The sequence below is a fragment of the Lagopus muta genome, chromosome 11 (genome assembly GCF_023343835.1).
Source record: "Lagopus muta isolate bLagMut1 chromosome 11, bLagMut1 primary, whole genome shotgun sequence".
Classification (NCBI taxonomy): Eukaryota; Metazoa; Chordata; class Aves; order Galliformes; family Phasianidae; genus Lagopus; species Lagopus muta.
In genome coordinates this window covers 6,930,024-6,945,240 of record NC_064443.1, presented here as the reverse complement: position 1 = coordinate 6,945,240, position 15,217 = coordinate 6,930,024, and the positions used below count along the sequence as shown (strand labels likewise).

At 37.1% G+C, this 15,217-nt stretch overlaps 1 protein-coding gene across 3 annotated transcripts in view; it reads left to right on the top strand.

Moving 5' to 3' along the window:
• Window positions 1-13,793, top strand: part of DCP1A (decapping mRNA 1A) — a 32,752-nt gene extending 18,959 nt beyond the window's left edge. For 2 of the 3 annotated variants that reach the window (XM_048957527.1, XM_048957529.1), the window contains exons 6-10: window positions 736-855; window positions 5,412-6,164; window positions 7,163-7,228; window positions 8,249-8,467; window positions 9,909-13,793. In XM_048957527.1, coding sequence (XP_048813484.1) covers window positions 736-855; window positions 5,412-6,164; window positions 7,163-7,228; window positions 8,249-8,467; window positions 9,909-9,989 — 1,239 coding nt within the window. In that variant the 3' untranslated portion in view covers window positions 9,990-13,793. The remainder of the gene's footprint in view (window positions 1-735; window positions 856-5,411; window positions 6,165-7,162; window positions 7,229-8,248; window positions 8,468-9,908) is intronic. The other variant, XM_048957528.1, reaches the window with a different exon arrangement.
• Window positions 13,794-15,217: the final 1,424 nt, after the last annotated feature.

The window sequence follows — 15,217 nt, the reverse complement described above, 5'->3', positions numbered from 1 at the left end:
TAAAAGGCATAAAGGCAGGAGTTGTTTCTCTGTCCATTTTGTATCAATCTCTTTCAAATAGATTTAGAAAACAATAATAAAGCTCAGATTGTTTCTAACTTCTTGCTGAAAGGTTTAACCTATATTTTGTTGCTGTGACAGGTAAGTGACAAAGAAATGGTGTGTTGTGCTGATGTTCATCCATATAGAGATAAGGTGTAGTTAGGTTCATCTACTAAATGCTAGACTGTTAGTTCTATGGTTGCTCTTCCACTAGTGCTTTAGGTTGTAATAAGTGTTGTTTATGTATTTGTTAAACATTAAAGTCAACTCAATCTGTGAACAGTTGTAAGCTTATTATTACTTTGACTTTCTTGTCCTTTTAGCCTTATTCACCTAAAACCCGGTTAACATCTTCTGAAAATACTGCACGTTATTAAAATCTAGTGGAAATAAGTCATCAACAAGCTCTTTATCCAATCACTTCAGAATGATTTCTGACAAGTTTTTTTTCTAAGCAGCTTTAAGTTCTTGATTTAATGTCCTCAATGGCAGCTAATGCAGGAAAAGAATGTGAAAAGCCTGTCTTTATTTTCTTTGTTTTATTCACTCCTTTAAAAATAAAAGTGTTATGAACACGTGCCAGATAACGTATATCTTGGTATGATTTTACTTCCTGAGACTTGGGAATTCTGCGATGTCTGTCAAAAGTCAATATTTTGACCAAAGTGGGTCTGTATTTTTTTTTTTCCCCAGAATCAAGTCAGTGATTTGAGTGTCATGTCAAGTTCTGGTGTGCAACAACATGCAAATGCCACAAAGCCAGAAAGCGCAGAGACTTCTGAACAAAACACTTCATTACAAGTGCAAGATCAAGTAAGTTTAATTCAAACATATATAAGGTGCTACTTCTTTATTTAGTACTTTGTTTTTGTACCAGAAATGCCTGCAGCATCATCTTGCTGAATGTATTTTGCTTAACTTTAAAATAAATACATTTGGAAGTGTAAATTCAGTTTAAGAATGGGTTTTAGTCTCTATTCTCATCTGACTGCTTGTCTGAGATCAGCTGGTATGATTCACCACCTCCACCCCCTTCTAGATAAACTAGTGGGTTTTAAGGCTCTTAGGAGCCTACAATCCATTTTTTTGCCTTAATGCTTAAAAATATAAGATGGTGTCCACGGTACGGTGAATATTGAAGTGTGTTTAAATGGGTTAACTCAGATCCTGGTGTGTCGTGGGCTCTATGCTGTCAGTCCATGAGAGTGTAGAGTTCTGTGCAGAATGACTGCAGAGTGAGGAAGCAGACAAAAATCACCAGTGTCACAGCGACAGAGTGAATATGGCATCAGTCCATTGTACGCTGTTCTGTAGACTTCAGAGCAGAAGCTCAAGCCCTGCTTTCCCGTGTCTGAGACCTGTACTTAAGGTTTGTCTGTGCTGCATCCAAACGTGTAGCTGCACTCCTAGTAACTGAAATCATTGGTGAATTGCAGGATTTTCCGATTTTTTTTTTTTTTTTTAGACTTCAGCTTTGCATTCCTTCCTTGGCAGCAAGGAATATCTTCCAAACATTTTTCAGCACTGTCAGTAAAGAATGTTGCTCAAGTTTGTGGTAATTTAATTGCATGCCCAGTGCTTAGATCTGTTTCGGATAAATATTAGATAAATGTTCAGTCAGCATCTATCTTCGTATGTACAGATTCTAAAGCCTAGTGTTACCACTGTAACTGAACATTAAGCCACAGTTGGTTTTTTGTTGGTTTTTTAAAAAAGGTAGTAGCAGTAACCTGTGCTTCATTTAAGTGTCTTTGAGCGTGGGAAACTTGTTATCAAAATAGTATAATCACTGGAGTGGTTGAAATATAGGCTGCAAAAGTTCATTAATTGACTTTAATTGCCTTTTTTCTGGTAAGCATTTATAAACAAAGCACCTTCATATAATACTCTCTAGAAATTGGTTTTAAAATGATAGCTTGTGCTGCATCTAAATTCTCTGTACCAACTTGTACCTGCTTACAGTGCCACCCAGTGGGGACAGAAAGATCAGGAGCAGTTCTCTACAGAAAATACCCTACTGAGGTGATCTGGAGGAGTCTGCCTCCGGGTCCTTCCTTTACTGTTATGTTTTGAATACAGTAAACCACCATGTCTGAAAAAGGAAATGCCTGAGGAAAATGTGTGTGACCTTTCATTTAATATTTGTAAACAAAAACTTGATTTGTAGTAAAAATAATATCTAGTTCAGGTTAGGATATGAGTAGCAAACATCTGTTTCAGTCGATGGGTTAAAACAGGAGGACAAGAGAAATTTCTTTGGATTACTGGCTGTCACAGTGCCCTCCATCTCAACAGCACTTCTGATGTAGAACCAGCACAAGTGATAGACTGACCCCTGGCAGCCAGCTCTGCTTGCTGCATGCTTATGCTTGAGGCCTGGCAGAGGGCTGCCTGAGGCTTTGTTTAAAAGAAACGTAGTCTTTTTGGCCACATAATTAGCTGAAATGGCTGAACTTGCCAAACAGTAATAAGTAACAAGGGGAAAAAATCAGAAAGATGAGATTATAGTAAAATGCTATGAAATAATTAACAAATTTACAGAGTAGGTAAAGCAGTGTGCTTTAATGCCTTTTCTGTTGAGCAACTTAAAACTATAGCTGCAGAGATATTGAGGGGGGGAAATGGTTGCTATGTATGATACTTTACTTTTGTAAAACTGGGTGGGTTCAAATACAGTATAATGATGATTGTTCTTAATTTCTTTTTTAATAATGTGGGCTACTGAATGAAGAAAACAATTTCAACAGTAAGAGTATATTTTTACCTCATTAGAGCAGATGACCAGTGAAATTAAAAACTACTGTGCATATAAGTACTTTGAGATCCTGAAACCTCTCTCAGAATGTCACATTTGTGTATTGATTACTTGCTAAGGATGTCACAGATGTGGGAATGACAAATCGATGTCTGCTCTGTGATATTTAGAGGTTCGAAGTGTATCATGAAATGTTTTTGCACCAGTGGTCAGCAAAACTGAACTAGAACACTGAAATTAAATTTCTTAGCACAAGCTCTGGCTGCTGATTCGCATGTCTCAATGTATCTGAAATGATTTCTGGAGGAACCCTCTGGGCAACGCTCTGTTCCTATCAAGTAGAATGATCGTGTTGCCCTCTTTGCAAGCCCCTGCAGAGAAGGGTCTCCATAACACAGTGAGTTGATGACATGCTTAAAATGCAACTCAGCCAGAGATGAGTCAAGCAAAGGGATGTGCTGTGTATCTCATGTTGGGAATTAACTCGATGTTTGTGTCTATATCCGTGGAAGCGGCTAACCTGACTGAGATTGGAGCATGATAGATAGCAGTGAGTTAATAAAGAGAGGCTAGTCAGCTCATCATACTGAGGTTAAAAGCAGAATTTCAGATGGAATAGTCACTTACTCCTTAACAGAATTTTTGTTCTTGAAGAATGGGTCTTTACAGTGGTAAGATTAGTGGAGAAGATTTGAAAACAGATTCATAGGAAGACTTCCTAGCATAGGAATTGGCAAGGTTTGTAAACAGTACAATGTCTTAAGTGCAAGATGAGTGTGCCTGGCATTAAGCCAGCTATTAATAAATAACAGCATTGGTGGCACAAACGAGTAACCTGGGCAGAATTCAGTAAGATTTCAAGCTCAAGGCTTTGTGCTAGGCTGCTTACATGTTATCTGCACTGCACTATGTTCATTGCTCTTATCAGTGTTAGTAAAATTGGAACAAGCATAGCAATGTTGTGATATAGTAGTTGTCATTGCACAATACTGTCTTTGTTTTGACATACCATAAGAACATGCTGGAGTTATGCTGCAGGCCATTCAGTCTTCTGAACAGAAGGTTATATTTTAGTCCAGCTGTTTTACATAACTTCTGGTCCTGTGCAACCTGAAAAAAAAAAAGCAGGAACAGTTTGAGATATTGTTGTTAGTAGCTGTTTCTTTTCTCTGTAGAAAAATGCATTTGAAACAATTTCAGCTAAAATAACTGGCTTGGAATAAATCTTGCTTATTTTATGGTAGAACTGGCAAGTAGAGAATGAGGAATTAGCTCAAACTCCTTGATTACACTCTAGAGAAAAAGCATTCTTTTTTCTGCAAAATGGTAAGCATGAGCCTGTGATACATTAGGTTTGATTTATTTTTTTTTGAATGCTTCCAAAAATATTTGAAATCTGTTGGACAGCTGTTTGAACTATACTGTATTGCTACTTCAGCAGCTGAAATGCATGCAGGTCTGCTCAACCCTACCTTTGATTTCCTTTCTCATTCTGTTGTTTCTTTTTCTTTGAAAAGAGAAAGTGAAAACAAATGACTTGGGTTATTTTTGTTACTATGTGTCACCTTAGTTGTCTTATTAGGACTTCTCCTGTTTCTCCTATACTGAGACTAATCCTTTTTCTGAAGAGACTCCTAAAATAAGGAAAGAAGCATTTTTCTATTTGTGTAGCCAACATATGATTTGATAGGAGTGCACTGTTCACAACATAACTTGTTTTTGAAGGGAGAAAAAAAGAACAGTAATACACAAGTTCTTAGTGGACAGCTATTTCTCTTTGCTGACCTTGTATTGTTTTTTTAACATAGGGAATGCTGTTTAAATTTCTCTTCAAGGAAATTTGATGTAAGAGACTTTGAGCACATTAGAGGAAATGTGTATTTTTTTCAGTACCTTACATTAATGTGAGTATAGGATTTAGTGACAGAACCAACTTCGGCTTAATCTTTTATTACACTTTCAGCAAAACACTGTAGCTATCACATTTCAAACCCCAGGTGGCCCTAAATGTCTTCCCCAGAGCCAGGCTTGCCGGAGTTAAAACTTTTTTGCCTGCTTAAAACTTGTGAAATTACCAACATATAGTGCTTCAGCAGAAGGCCATAACTGAACATAGAGTTTAATTTACTGAAGTAAAAGTGGTAGTCTGCATGGTTGTGTGCAGTTACTAGTATATTATTATTTGTTCACATTTGGAACAACTATGTGGCTTGAATCCCGTCAGCTTTAGATGGCTGCTGTCAGTTATCCAGCTTATTTTATATCAACGGAGTCTCTTGGAATTTGCTGTATTGTGAAACATGGCTAGTCTTGAGTTAATTAGCAGTGTCACTGTTCAACAATATTTATGTCCTAAATCCTTTGAGTCAGGGGGAGGGGCAGGATGTGATTAGTTTATATAGACTGGATATTCCTTGTAAATGAAATGGACTTAAACATTTCTCTAAACAGAGGACAGTTGATTTCCAAATTGTATTTTGAATACATCTGACCTGGCTGTTTTTCATAGTTTTCTTGAAATTTTAATACTGACTTTGTCACAGGCACATTAATCTTTTCTTTCCAAATTAATTATATTATATTAATTATAAACTTCCTTCTCTGTTCTTTTTAGCCATTTCAGTCAAGGCCAAAGCATCTGACTTTAGAAGAACTCTTTGGGACCTCTGTACCAAAGGAACCGCCTTTACCTCTGTATCCCAATCCAGAGAGAATGGAGAAGTTGCAGACTGACTCCTCTGCCAGAGAGCAACAAAACTTGCTTTTGCCTTTTTCCTTTGACCAGACAGCAGTAATACAACCACCACAAGGGAAATCGGAAAGTCCGAACGTTAAAGCTAGTGCCAATCCTTTGAGTCAACAGGAATGTTTGACACCTATGCTTATACCTCCAGCCTCGGTTTCCCAGCCTGATGTTTCAAGCTATTCAGTTCGTTTAAGCCCTATACTTAATTCATCCTCAACATTGGATGCTGCTCCTGCTCAAATGCTTCCTGGCCTAAAGCAAAACAACAGTCTAATGCAAGTTATGCAGCAAGCTACCAAGCAGATAACCCCGCTAGTGAATCAGCCTTCTGAAGTGAACCATGCTCCACAGAATTTAATGGCTGGCCAGAGCCAGCTTATAACACCCTTGACATCAGCAAATACAGGAACTGTTTCAAACACATCCCATACAGGTGTTGATCTTCTCCAGAAACTCAGGTTGACTCCACAGCATGACCAAATGCAACAGCAGTCTATCACTAAGACTTCCTTAACACCAAACATCTCTGCCTCGATTGGCCAACTTGCAACACCAGAAAGCTTCAAAGAATCACACAGTAAATCATCAACCTTGAACAGCAAAAAAATCCCTTCCCTGCAGGTATTCTTTGAGTTATGTCCCTACAGATTTAAACTGTATAGGCTGCAAATATTTTTTCATTTGAAATTATGCTGTTACATATATGCTTTTTAAAAATAATCAAGGAATTCTTGTGTGTGACCGATCAGATTGTGAACCTTGAAATCTAATTCTTGCCATTAGTACCTGCCGTCAGTGACAGACTTCTATATGGAGGAAGAGTTTTTTCAGGCTGCTGCTGTTATTACATGAATACATTCTAAGGAATTTGCCTGTACTTGTGTCAGAAAAATGCAGCAAAAATGTAATGTGAGAAGAAATTGGCAGTTGCAGATTAATTGGTGCTACAGGAGTTAATTCTGTGGAAATATATAGCCCATGCCTTCTTTGAAAGTACAAAACTAACAGCTTCATGTTTTGGATAATTTTGCCTTGGGAGTTTCGTACCACTTTAGTATTGACCACTTCTGTTGGGGATTTCTGTGTACTCCACTGAGATGTTATTTAGCAAAATGGGCCGTAAACTGATTTGTTTTGTCTAATTAACAACCTTGATCTGTATTATCCAAGAATCACTTGTAAGGGGCCTTCTAAACTTTTTGTTTCTTGCAGGCAAATTTATTGTCTACGCCTCAGTATAACCCAAAGCAGTAACCTTGGTTTGAGAGACTAGGTGAAAATGTTACTGCTGCTCTGCTAGGCTAGTGCCTGTGGCTGCACTGTAACCGTTCTGTCAGTTAGTGTTGCTCTTGCTTTACTATTGGCTACTTCTGTAGTAAAGATGTTACTTTAGATGATTTTGTGGGTTTTTTTTCCTCCAAAGGCAGTAGTAATTCTCTGTAGTGCCCTATTTGGAGGTTGTACAAACTTGGTTGCCTCTTCTAATTACAATCATAGGCAAAGCCAAGGTTTGATCTTTCTTGCTTCTGGGTACAGTGATAATGTAAGAATAAAAACTATCAAACAAAACTACTTACTGCTGTATCCAAGTTGTGAATTATGCTCTCTTTTCAAATTAGGCTGTACAACAAAACAAAGAACCAGAAGTATTTCCACAGTCCAAGACTTTACCTAAAGTCAGTCAGGTAGGTGAACAAACACTTCAGCACATTCGGTTTACTTGTAAAATAAAATGCAGATTTTAAAACTGCGGTAATTGGTATCTGAAATTGTCGTATTGCTTACTCTGACAATATCTGAAGTGCTTTCATTGGTCAGAAACAAGCTGTACCGAATCAAGGAAGTATTTCTGTAAACTGCTGTGAGTGTGCTTTTCTCCTGCACAGTATATTTTATGGTTGGTGCTAGTACAGATATGGTAATACATTTTTGGATCTGCAGTATTGCAGCACCGTTTGAACAGGTTTTTCATTTGCTCTGTTTCAGTACTATTGTTATAACATTGCTGTGGGATCTGTCAGCCTTATGTGCCTCAGAGTGGATTTCTGTGGTAAAATGTCAAACAGACCTGTAGAAGGATGGGATGGGGAAGGTGATTGTCAAAGTATTTCCCCATTTTCTCTCTCTCCTGTCCAGTTGCCTTACAGTGAAAAAGATTGTGTGCTTTAATATTTTAATTATAGTTCATTGGTCATTTTAAAATATATTTTTAAATGTATTTGAAATTCTGAATTATTTTACTCCCAACCATACGTGTACTTGGAGACCGTTGAAGTACAAAAACAATAGGAAACAAATGCACTAGGGTTGCCCTTTGTGTAAACTCCTGAAGAAGAAGAAGGAAATTTGAAAAACTAACAGCACAAAAACCCCATAGTTTCCTTTCACGATTTAGATGGAAAGCTCATCTTCTGTGATGTTTGGGGGAAAAAAAACTGGAAAGTAGCAACTACATGGGAATGGGTCTACATGTAAGAGCACTGAAGGCTGCCAGCTTCTTCAGCTTCAAAAATAAGAACTTCTGTTGACATTGAATTACTTGGTAAATAGCATTTCATTGTGAGTAGCTGTTCTGTAGTGCCTTTCTAACTTAGTGTACCAGTAGCTACAATTTTTGATATGTTTATGTTCATTTCTACAGTCTTTTTTATAACAGCATTCATTCCTTCTGGACACAGTGCTTATTAACTTTCTTTTTTCTGCAGGTTGCACCTCCACAGTTTGTTACAGCTACAACTACAGTAGCTCCTTCAATCCTCTTGTCTCCTAGTGTTTTCCAGCAGTCAGCTACAAAACCTCCTGAAGTGGAAAATAAAGCCAATTCTTCATCACCTTTAACACTTGGAACAACAGAGATTCAGACAGTACCTCCTACTGTTCTCAGTAGGTCTCAGCTTCAGGAAGCACTGATACATCTAATAAAGGTCCTGTCTGAAGAAAACTCAGTATCTGAGGGGTGGGGTTACAAGTACAGTAGCCAGTACTGAGACTTCGATTGTGAGATGGATGACTTGCAAGGACAGAGTTCTGCTTGAATCTTTCTTTCACACACATCAACTTGTGAACACTTGAGGAAAAGGTTATGAGTATAGAAGCAGTAGTATGAGGGGCAAGGGTTGGGTTTCTTTTAAGTGTTTCTGTTTTCCTTTGGAAAACTTTCCTGTTGCCAATTACTTCAAGCTGTTCCTCATCTTTAATGTGTGTATATTTGGAATGGAAGTTACAAAAAGTTCTAGCTGTACCATTCTTACTGACTATAAAGTTCAGTTGAATTAAATCTGTAATGTTGGGAGTAGCTAGACGGATCAGCTATGTTATAGGTAACAAGTAGAAGTTACCATGGATGACAGCCATTCTCGTAGTTCAGGATTCTCTAGCTTTCTCCATGCTGATGTTACTTGGTCTTGCACTCAAAATGCAGGTCTGAAGTAGCAAATAATATCTTCCCAATTAAAAAATTATGATCAAAAGGGCCAACACCAGACTGCAGTATCATCTCAATTGCCAGATTTATGTGTTGGCTTTTCTTGCATATTAGTGTGTAATTTTTCCTTTAAAGATACAAAACTAGCTTGCCTCTAAGTCTTGCAGCTGAGTTCAGTTGTCAGAGGTCTTCGCTGTTAGAGATTCTCACCTTAATGGTCTGAAGAAAGTTGCTGTGGTCACTTCAGAGAGCTGACCGGAATATCCGCGTCTCTAGTCTTCTTTCTGTATTGCTGTATATAGGCGACAGTCGCTGTACCCCCACAGCAGAGGAGTACTTGCAGAGTGCTCCAAGGTGAACACATATTCATTATGTAGAGTTTAGTAGAAAGAGTACTACATCTTCAGCCTAGATAATTACCTACTATCTGAAGGAGTAGGACTCGGGAAATATCTCTAAATGCTTTCTATTTCACTTCCCAGTAATTCTTTGACACGGAATTTTCATATAACTCACTGCAATCCTCAGACTGATTTTGCAGGCAGAAGTAACTCACGTAATTTTTGACACTTCTGCAGCCTTTATTTGGATGTCGGTATACAGAGTGGAATTTACTGTATCTTAATTTTTTTGTACTCTTCTCAAAGAAAGTGCATAGAAGAAAGTGAAATTGTGTAGCCAGGGCTGACCTTGGGGCTGCTCTTTTTTTATCTGAGTATCCATTGTGCTTAGTAATCACTATAGCTGCCTTCACAGTTTCAAAGTCTGTGTTGTCTGTATAGCACTGCCTTTTGTACAGGTAGGCAGCTAATTCCCTTGCCTTAACCCTCAGATAGATAGCAGCGTATTACGACTCTTATGCACTACTTAAACTGACTTAAATTTTACTTTTTTTTTTTACATCTTTTTACTAATGTTTCTGATGTTTTTTTTTCCTGCAGAATGATTCCCGTTTTCTCAGCACTATTCATGAAGTCTACTTGCAAGTCCTAACCAAGAATACAGACAACATTAAGCTATAATCGAAGCTAAATCTGCTTAGAATGTTACCACTTTAGAAATAATTATGCCTCATCTATAAAACTGATATTTTTTTAAAAGATACTTAGTTTTCAATGTCTTGAATTTGAACCCGTTAGGAAAGAGTATTCCTTAAATACTTCAAGAAAGTAATGTTCTCAGAAGTGATTTAGGTTTTCACTGTGATTGTCACCAGCAGACCTTTCTTTTTATTGGGGGAGGGGATTTAATTTGCTTATGAGCTTTCATTTGCATTTTTGATCATGCAGATGTTTGCTCTGGCTTCTGTTCCTAGCTGTATTCACCTTTCAAGGATTACAGACTACGTACTACTTAAACTAGCACATATGTAGTATAGTACACTACACCACACCAGAACAAGACTTGATTTTGGAAGCTAGTTCCAATTCTAAGGTGAGAATTGAATGCCTTGTGACTAAGGTGGCAGATGTGGGGAAGAGAGGGATTTGGAAGCCAGGCGTTTGTAGCTAAATCTTTAAACAAAAGCTTTAAAATGTGATTTGCTGAGTACTCTAACAGTCTCTGGCTTGTGCTGATCATTTTATCTTTTAAATATTTCATTAATCTTACTGCTTCATGTTTGACATAAAACAGATATCCAAGTGAGTAAGGCTGTTTTCTCTAAAAAGGTAGAATCAGAAATATACAAAATCTTCAATGATTGTATTAGTTTTAAGCAACAGAACAGTTCTGTTGTAAGTTGAGGTTCTTTCAGGTTAAGTGTAGGTAGGAGGCCACCACTGGAAGACCACTTTCCTGTTCATTAGTGTTTGATATGACTGAAATACTTTGTTTCCCTTTTGGCTTAAGGATGGACCATATCTTATTTGGATTTCATTCCTCAGTTGTATCGTAACTGCAGTGTTGAGAACTAAGCAGATGGGGAACAATTGCATGCTCTTCTCTTGGCTTCTCTCCAAATTATTTGTCTATACTTCATGCTCTGAAATTTATCTAGTTAACATGTTACTGCTTTTTGTATATTATTTCCTAGTTCAGCAATGTAAGAATTTAGCATCATAGTTTCTTATTTGAAATCAGAAAGATTTCTAACTATATTTTCTTATGCTGCTGTGTTGGTTTACCCATGGCTTGTATTTATTTCATGAAGTTGTACAAAGGTAGTTAACAGGACTTCAGGTCTGAACTTTTTCCAGCAATACTAATTTTAAAGGATGCTTTTGCAATTTAAGGAAAAAAAATTTTTTTTTGTTTATTCAGTAAAAAATGAGTCTGTAGTGAGTTCTGATGCACTGCTTTTTTCCCCTTCCCTCAAGCACTATTGAAATTGAAGAAAAAGATTCAGTTCCTTTAAAAAAAAAAAAAAAAATTATGCATATCCTAAGGATTAGTGGAGGTTAACATAGTCAACGTACCCAGTCATTTTTGTTGCAGACTAGCAATGAGCTGTAATTGTTACTTTTCACAAACTGGTATGTTTTAGATACAACAGATACTTACATTTTTATGTATTTGATCTGTTTTAGTTTTTTCATAGTTTTTTAGTAGAAACTATATTTTCTTTAGCACTACCTGCCTTCTGAGAAGTTCTTTGCAGCCTTTGAGTTCAGTGTTTTCAGTTAAAATATATGGTAGTTTTGTTAGAAAATGTGCAGGATTCAGGGAATTATGCTAACGTTGTGCACATTCATCAAGAAATTGATTGGCTTTAATTGTAGCATTCGATCTCAGCAATATGGACTCTGCGCCTTGCTAAAGAAGATGGGAACTTCCTACACAAATTCTGGAGTTAGGATACTGTGTGGGGATATAACAGTAACACTCAAGTTAGGTATAAGGTCTCAACTAATCTAGTGGTTGTTTTAGAAGAACTTTAATAAACCCATGTGCAGTTCTTGGGGGGGGGGGGGGGGGGGTGAATGCATAGTGTAAGCCAAATGCAGAGCCACTTTTTCAAAGGTGAGCTTCATATTTCCCTGGCTTTGAAGGAAGATTTGATTTGTGTTTCTAAGAATAGAAATAACTAATGATATTTGTTGCTAGATACAGTCGTATCCAAAGATATATAGTAACAATAGAAAGAGTTGTATTTTGAGTTCTTCAGTGATACAGAGTTGAGAAAAATAATACTGCTTAGAGCAGCAGTGCTGTTGGAGTTTGACTCTACTCTGACAGCTGAATATCCTTGGCTTGGTTTTGTCATGCACTGGTAGCAGTATGTTATCAGTTCCCCCAGCTATAAAAATGAATTGGAAGACAAACAATCAAATCACTTCTACTGCAAGAAAAATTGTTCATCTTGAACACCTGCGTGGATATTTGGCCTGGCCTCTACATATAGCCCATAGACACTGGAACCTACTTGGGTGTCTTCCAGTGCGCTGCAGTTAGTCTGTCATTTATGAGCAGTGAGATAAATCTCTTCAGAGATAAGTTGCATTGTAAAACACAAGCTTAACTACAGTGTAGAACTTGAGTTTATTTGTAATGTAGCCTGTGTTATTTAAGAACTTTAATTTCCTGCTCCTCTTAATTTTTGCATAAACCTAAAATTAGCAGCTTGTCACCATACTTGATTTGTGTTAGCAATAACTAGGGCATATAGAAGTGACCACGGAGTCATTGCAGCAATTTGTTTTCACCATTTTCAAGTGTGGAGTTTATTGGTGGATCTGCTGGCTTAATGGATTTATATCTATTAGTTCTGAGAAGGTTTGTTTAGACTTTACTCTTCACATTAATTGCATTGTCTAAGCATGTTTTTTGTGGCTGGTGTTTAACTCGCTTTAAATTAAAAATGAAAGAGTTAAGCCTGATCAAAAGCAAAACATGCAGCTGCTGCTTTATTCAGGAAAATCAAAATCCTCAGTTTTGTAGTTAGACTTGATCTGCTGGTTATTTAATAATGCAGAGTTTATATGAAAGGTGCCTAACATCTGTTAACTTAGAAGCAGTGTATCTTTCCAAATTAAACAAGATTTGGAGAACGATTGAATAACGTTTTAAAAAAGCTTAGTTATTTGTTTTGGTTTCTTATGTATGTTTAGCTTTAAATACTCTATTTAAGCATTTGCTCCTGGATGTACCTTGGTTTTGCTCGCATTTCTGACTGCTTCATTTTGGTATATTTCTGAAACCCACTGTGCCATGTGTAGTCACTGATAACACTTTCTGAAATATGTTTAGAATAAAATGTTAATTTGGGCCTTCTTGTTTTTAAAAGTATTGTAAACAATTCATCTACCCTTTTGCCAGCTATTTGTGTTGCTTTGAACAGCATATCTTAACAGGAGGAATGTGTGCAATATATCACCTCACTTTTGTCTGGCAATGTTACACAAATGTTAAGATGAAATATTTTCCCTTCAAGTTGGAAATACTGCAGTATCTTTAATTTGGTTGTCTATTTATATTTATCTAGTCAGTGTATGGGCATATGGTTGTTTGGCTTAGTTTGTGTTTGGTTTTTTTAGTTTATTTTTTAATGTGTGTTATGTGCTTTGAGCAATTCCTGAGTTTTACCACTTCAGTGGGTGCACCAGTCCCATACCCATCTGCATGTGCTGTGAGGTGGAGATGACAGGGAAGGAGGCCTTCAAGAGAAATTGCTGGGAACTGGGAATGAGAGGAATTTTAAGTCAACAAGTGAAGATACTGCTTCATTAACATTTTTAGTATGGTATGGATTTTATAGCACCTATGTATGTTTGCAGTTATTAAGTTATTGCATAAATGTTTAAGAATGAACATTTTTCATCCAAAATTTTGTATGTTTGCAAATATATTTTTGTAATAAAACCTCAAAACAAATGTTTCAGCACCTCCTAAAATCTTGTAATGGTTCATTTTTATTTCTAGAGTTCAGGGTTAGTGTTTTCCAGACAAGTAATTCAAACTTCAGTTCATACTGGGGGCAAAAACAAGTGCTGCTTATTGATGAAATAAATTGTCCTGCTGTAAGGGCAGTTGAGAATAACATCTGTCACTTGTAAGTGCTTCTGGCCTTCCTCTGTGCTGCTTGCATTTGCAACCTGATAAACTGACCAATTTCCATTAAGAAATACAGCTGCAGGTTCACTGTAGAGCTGTGAATGGTTTTAGTGCTTTATCCCTTTCTGTGGTTTTTATGCTTCCCCCCTCCAACCTTATAGACATGGCACATGAAACTCAACAAATCCAGTGCTAATCTTTGATCATAGACTTGGGAATCTGAAGCTGTCATCTTATCTGATTGCTGTCATGTAATTGTTCTACCCGAATTTCACACAGTAGAACAGAGGCTGATAAGGAGAGAGAACATAGCAGAGCTTCTGTTGAAAAGGTTTTGAAATTACACAATCTTACAGCAAATTCTCATAACTGGATGTATTGGAGATGAAGCATACTCCATGTCGGGAGAGGTCACTGAGGACCAGTGTTCGTTGTTCTGCTAGTTCATGCTGAACTCCAGACAGAACTATCATATAAAATAAGTATGGGAGTTGTGTATTTTCTTTAAGGTAACAGGAGAAACTGGAAACAGCCTGAAATCCAGCATTAACTTGTTAGGAACTTTGGTCAGTGTTGAGGAAGTGCTTTTTGGTGGTGCTGTTAAACTGTCTTCCCTGGATCTAGGTGCTACTGGTTACTGTTATCCTCCCAAAGTGCTCCCCTTTGGTTGAGGAAATCAAAGTAATACTTCTGGTTTGCTTTGTTTGACTACTGATAAACTGAATAGCTCATGGTCATGGGCCAAATTAGTTGAAGTCACATATTTGGTAAGGATTCTGCTCCACTTCATACTCACTACATTGAATAACAGAACAGGCTTAGCGACAAATCGTTTTTTAGACAGGAAACCTGTCATTGTTCGTACAACTTCTGTATTTATGAACAGGATGCAGTCAAATCAGTAAATACAGTTTTTAATACAGATACTTTTCTCTTTAAACTTCAACTTAATGTGAAGTTCAAAAGATTAGGAATTGTAACAGTTCAGCTGGTATATTCAACAGGGTTTTTTTCCTCCATTTTCACACAACCTGTAATGAGAATAACTTTTTTTTTACTTTTATTCACTTTTACCAACTTTATGAGGAGTGGCCTTCAATTTAGCAGACGTACCAATTTCAGTTAAACCGCAGTGGTAGGTAACTGAAACATCGCTATTAGGTGTAAAGTTTGGCCTTTTTAAGCAACAACTACAAAGTCACTCTTAGAATGCTTCTAAATAGGCTCAAAAAGCATTGCGAAAGAGAGCAGTTACCGC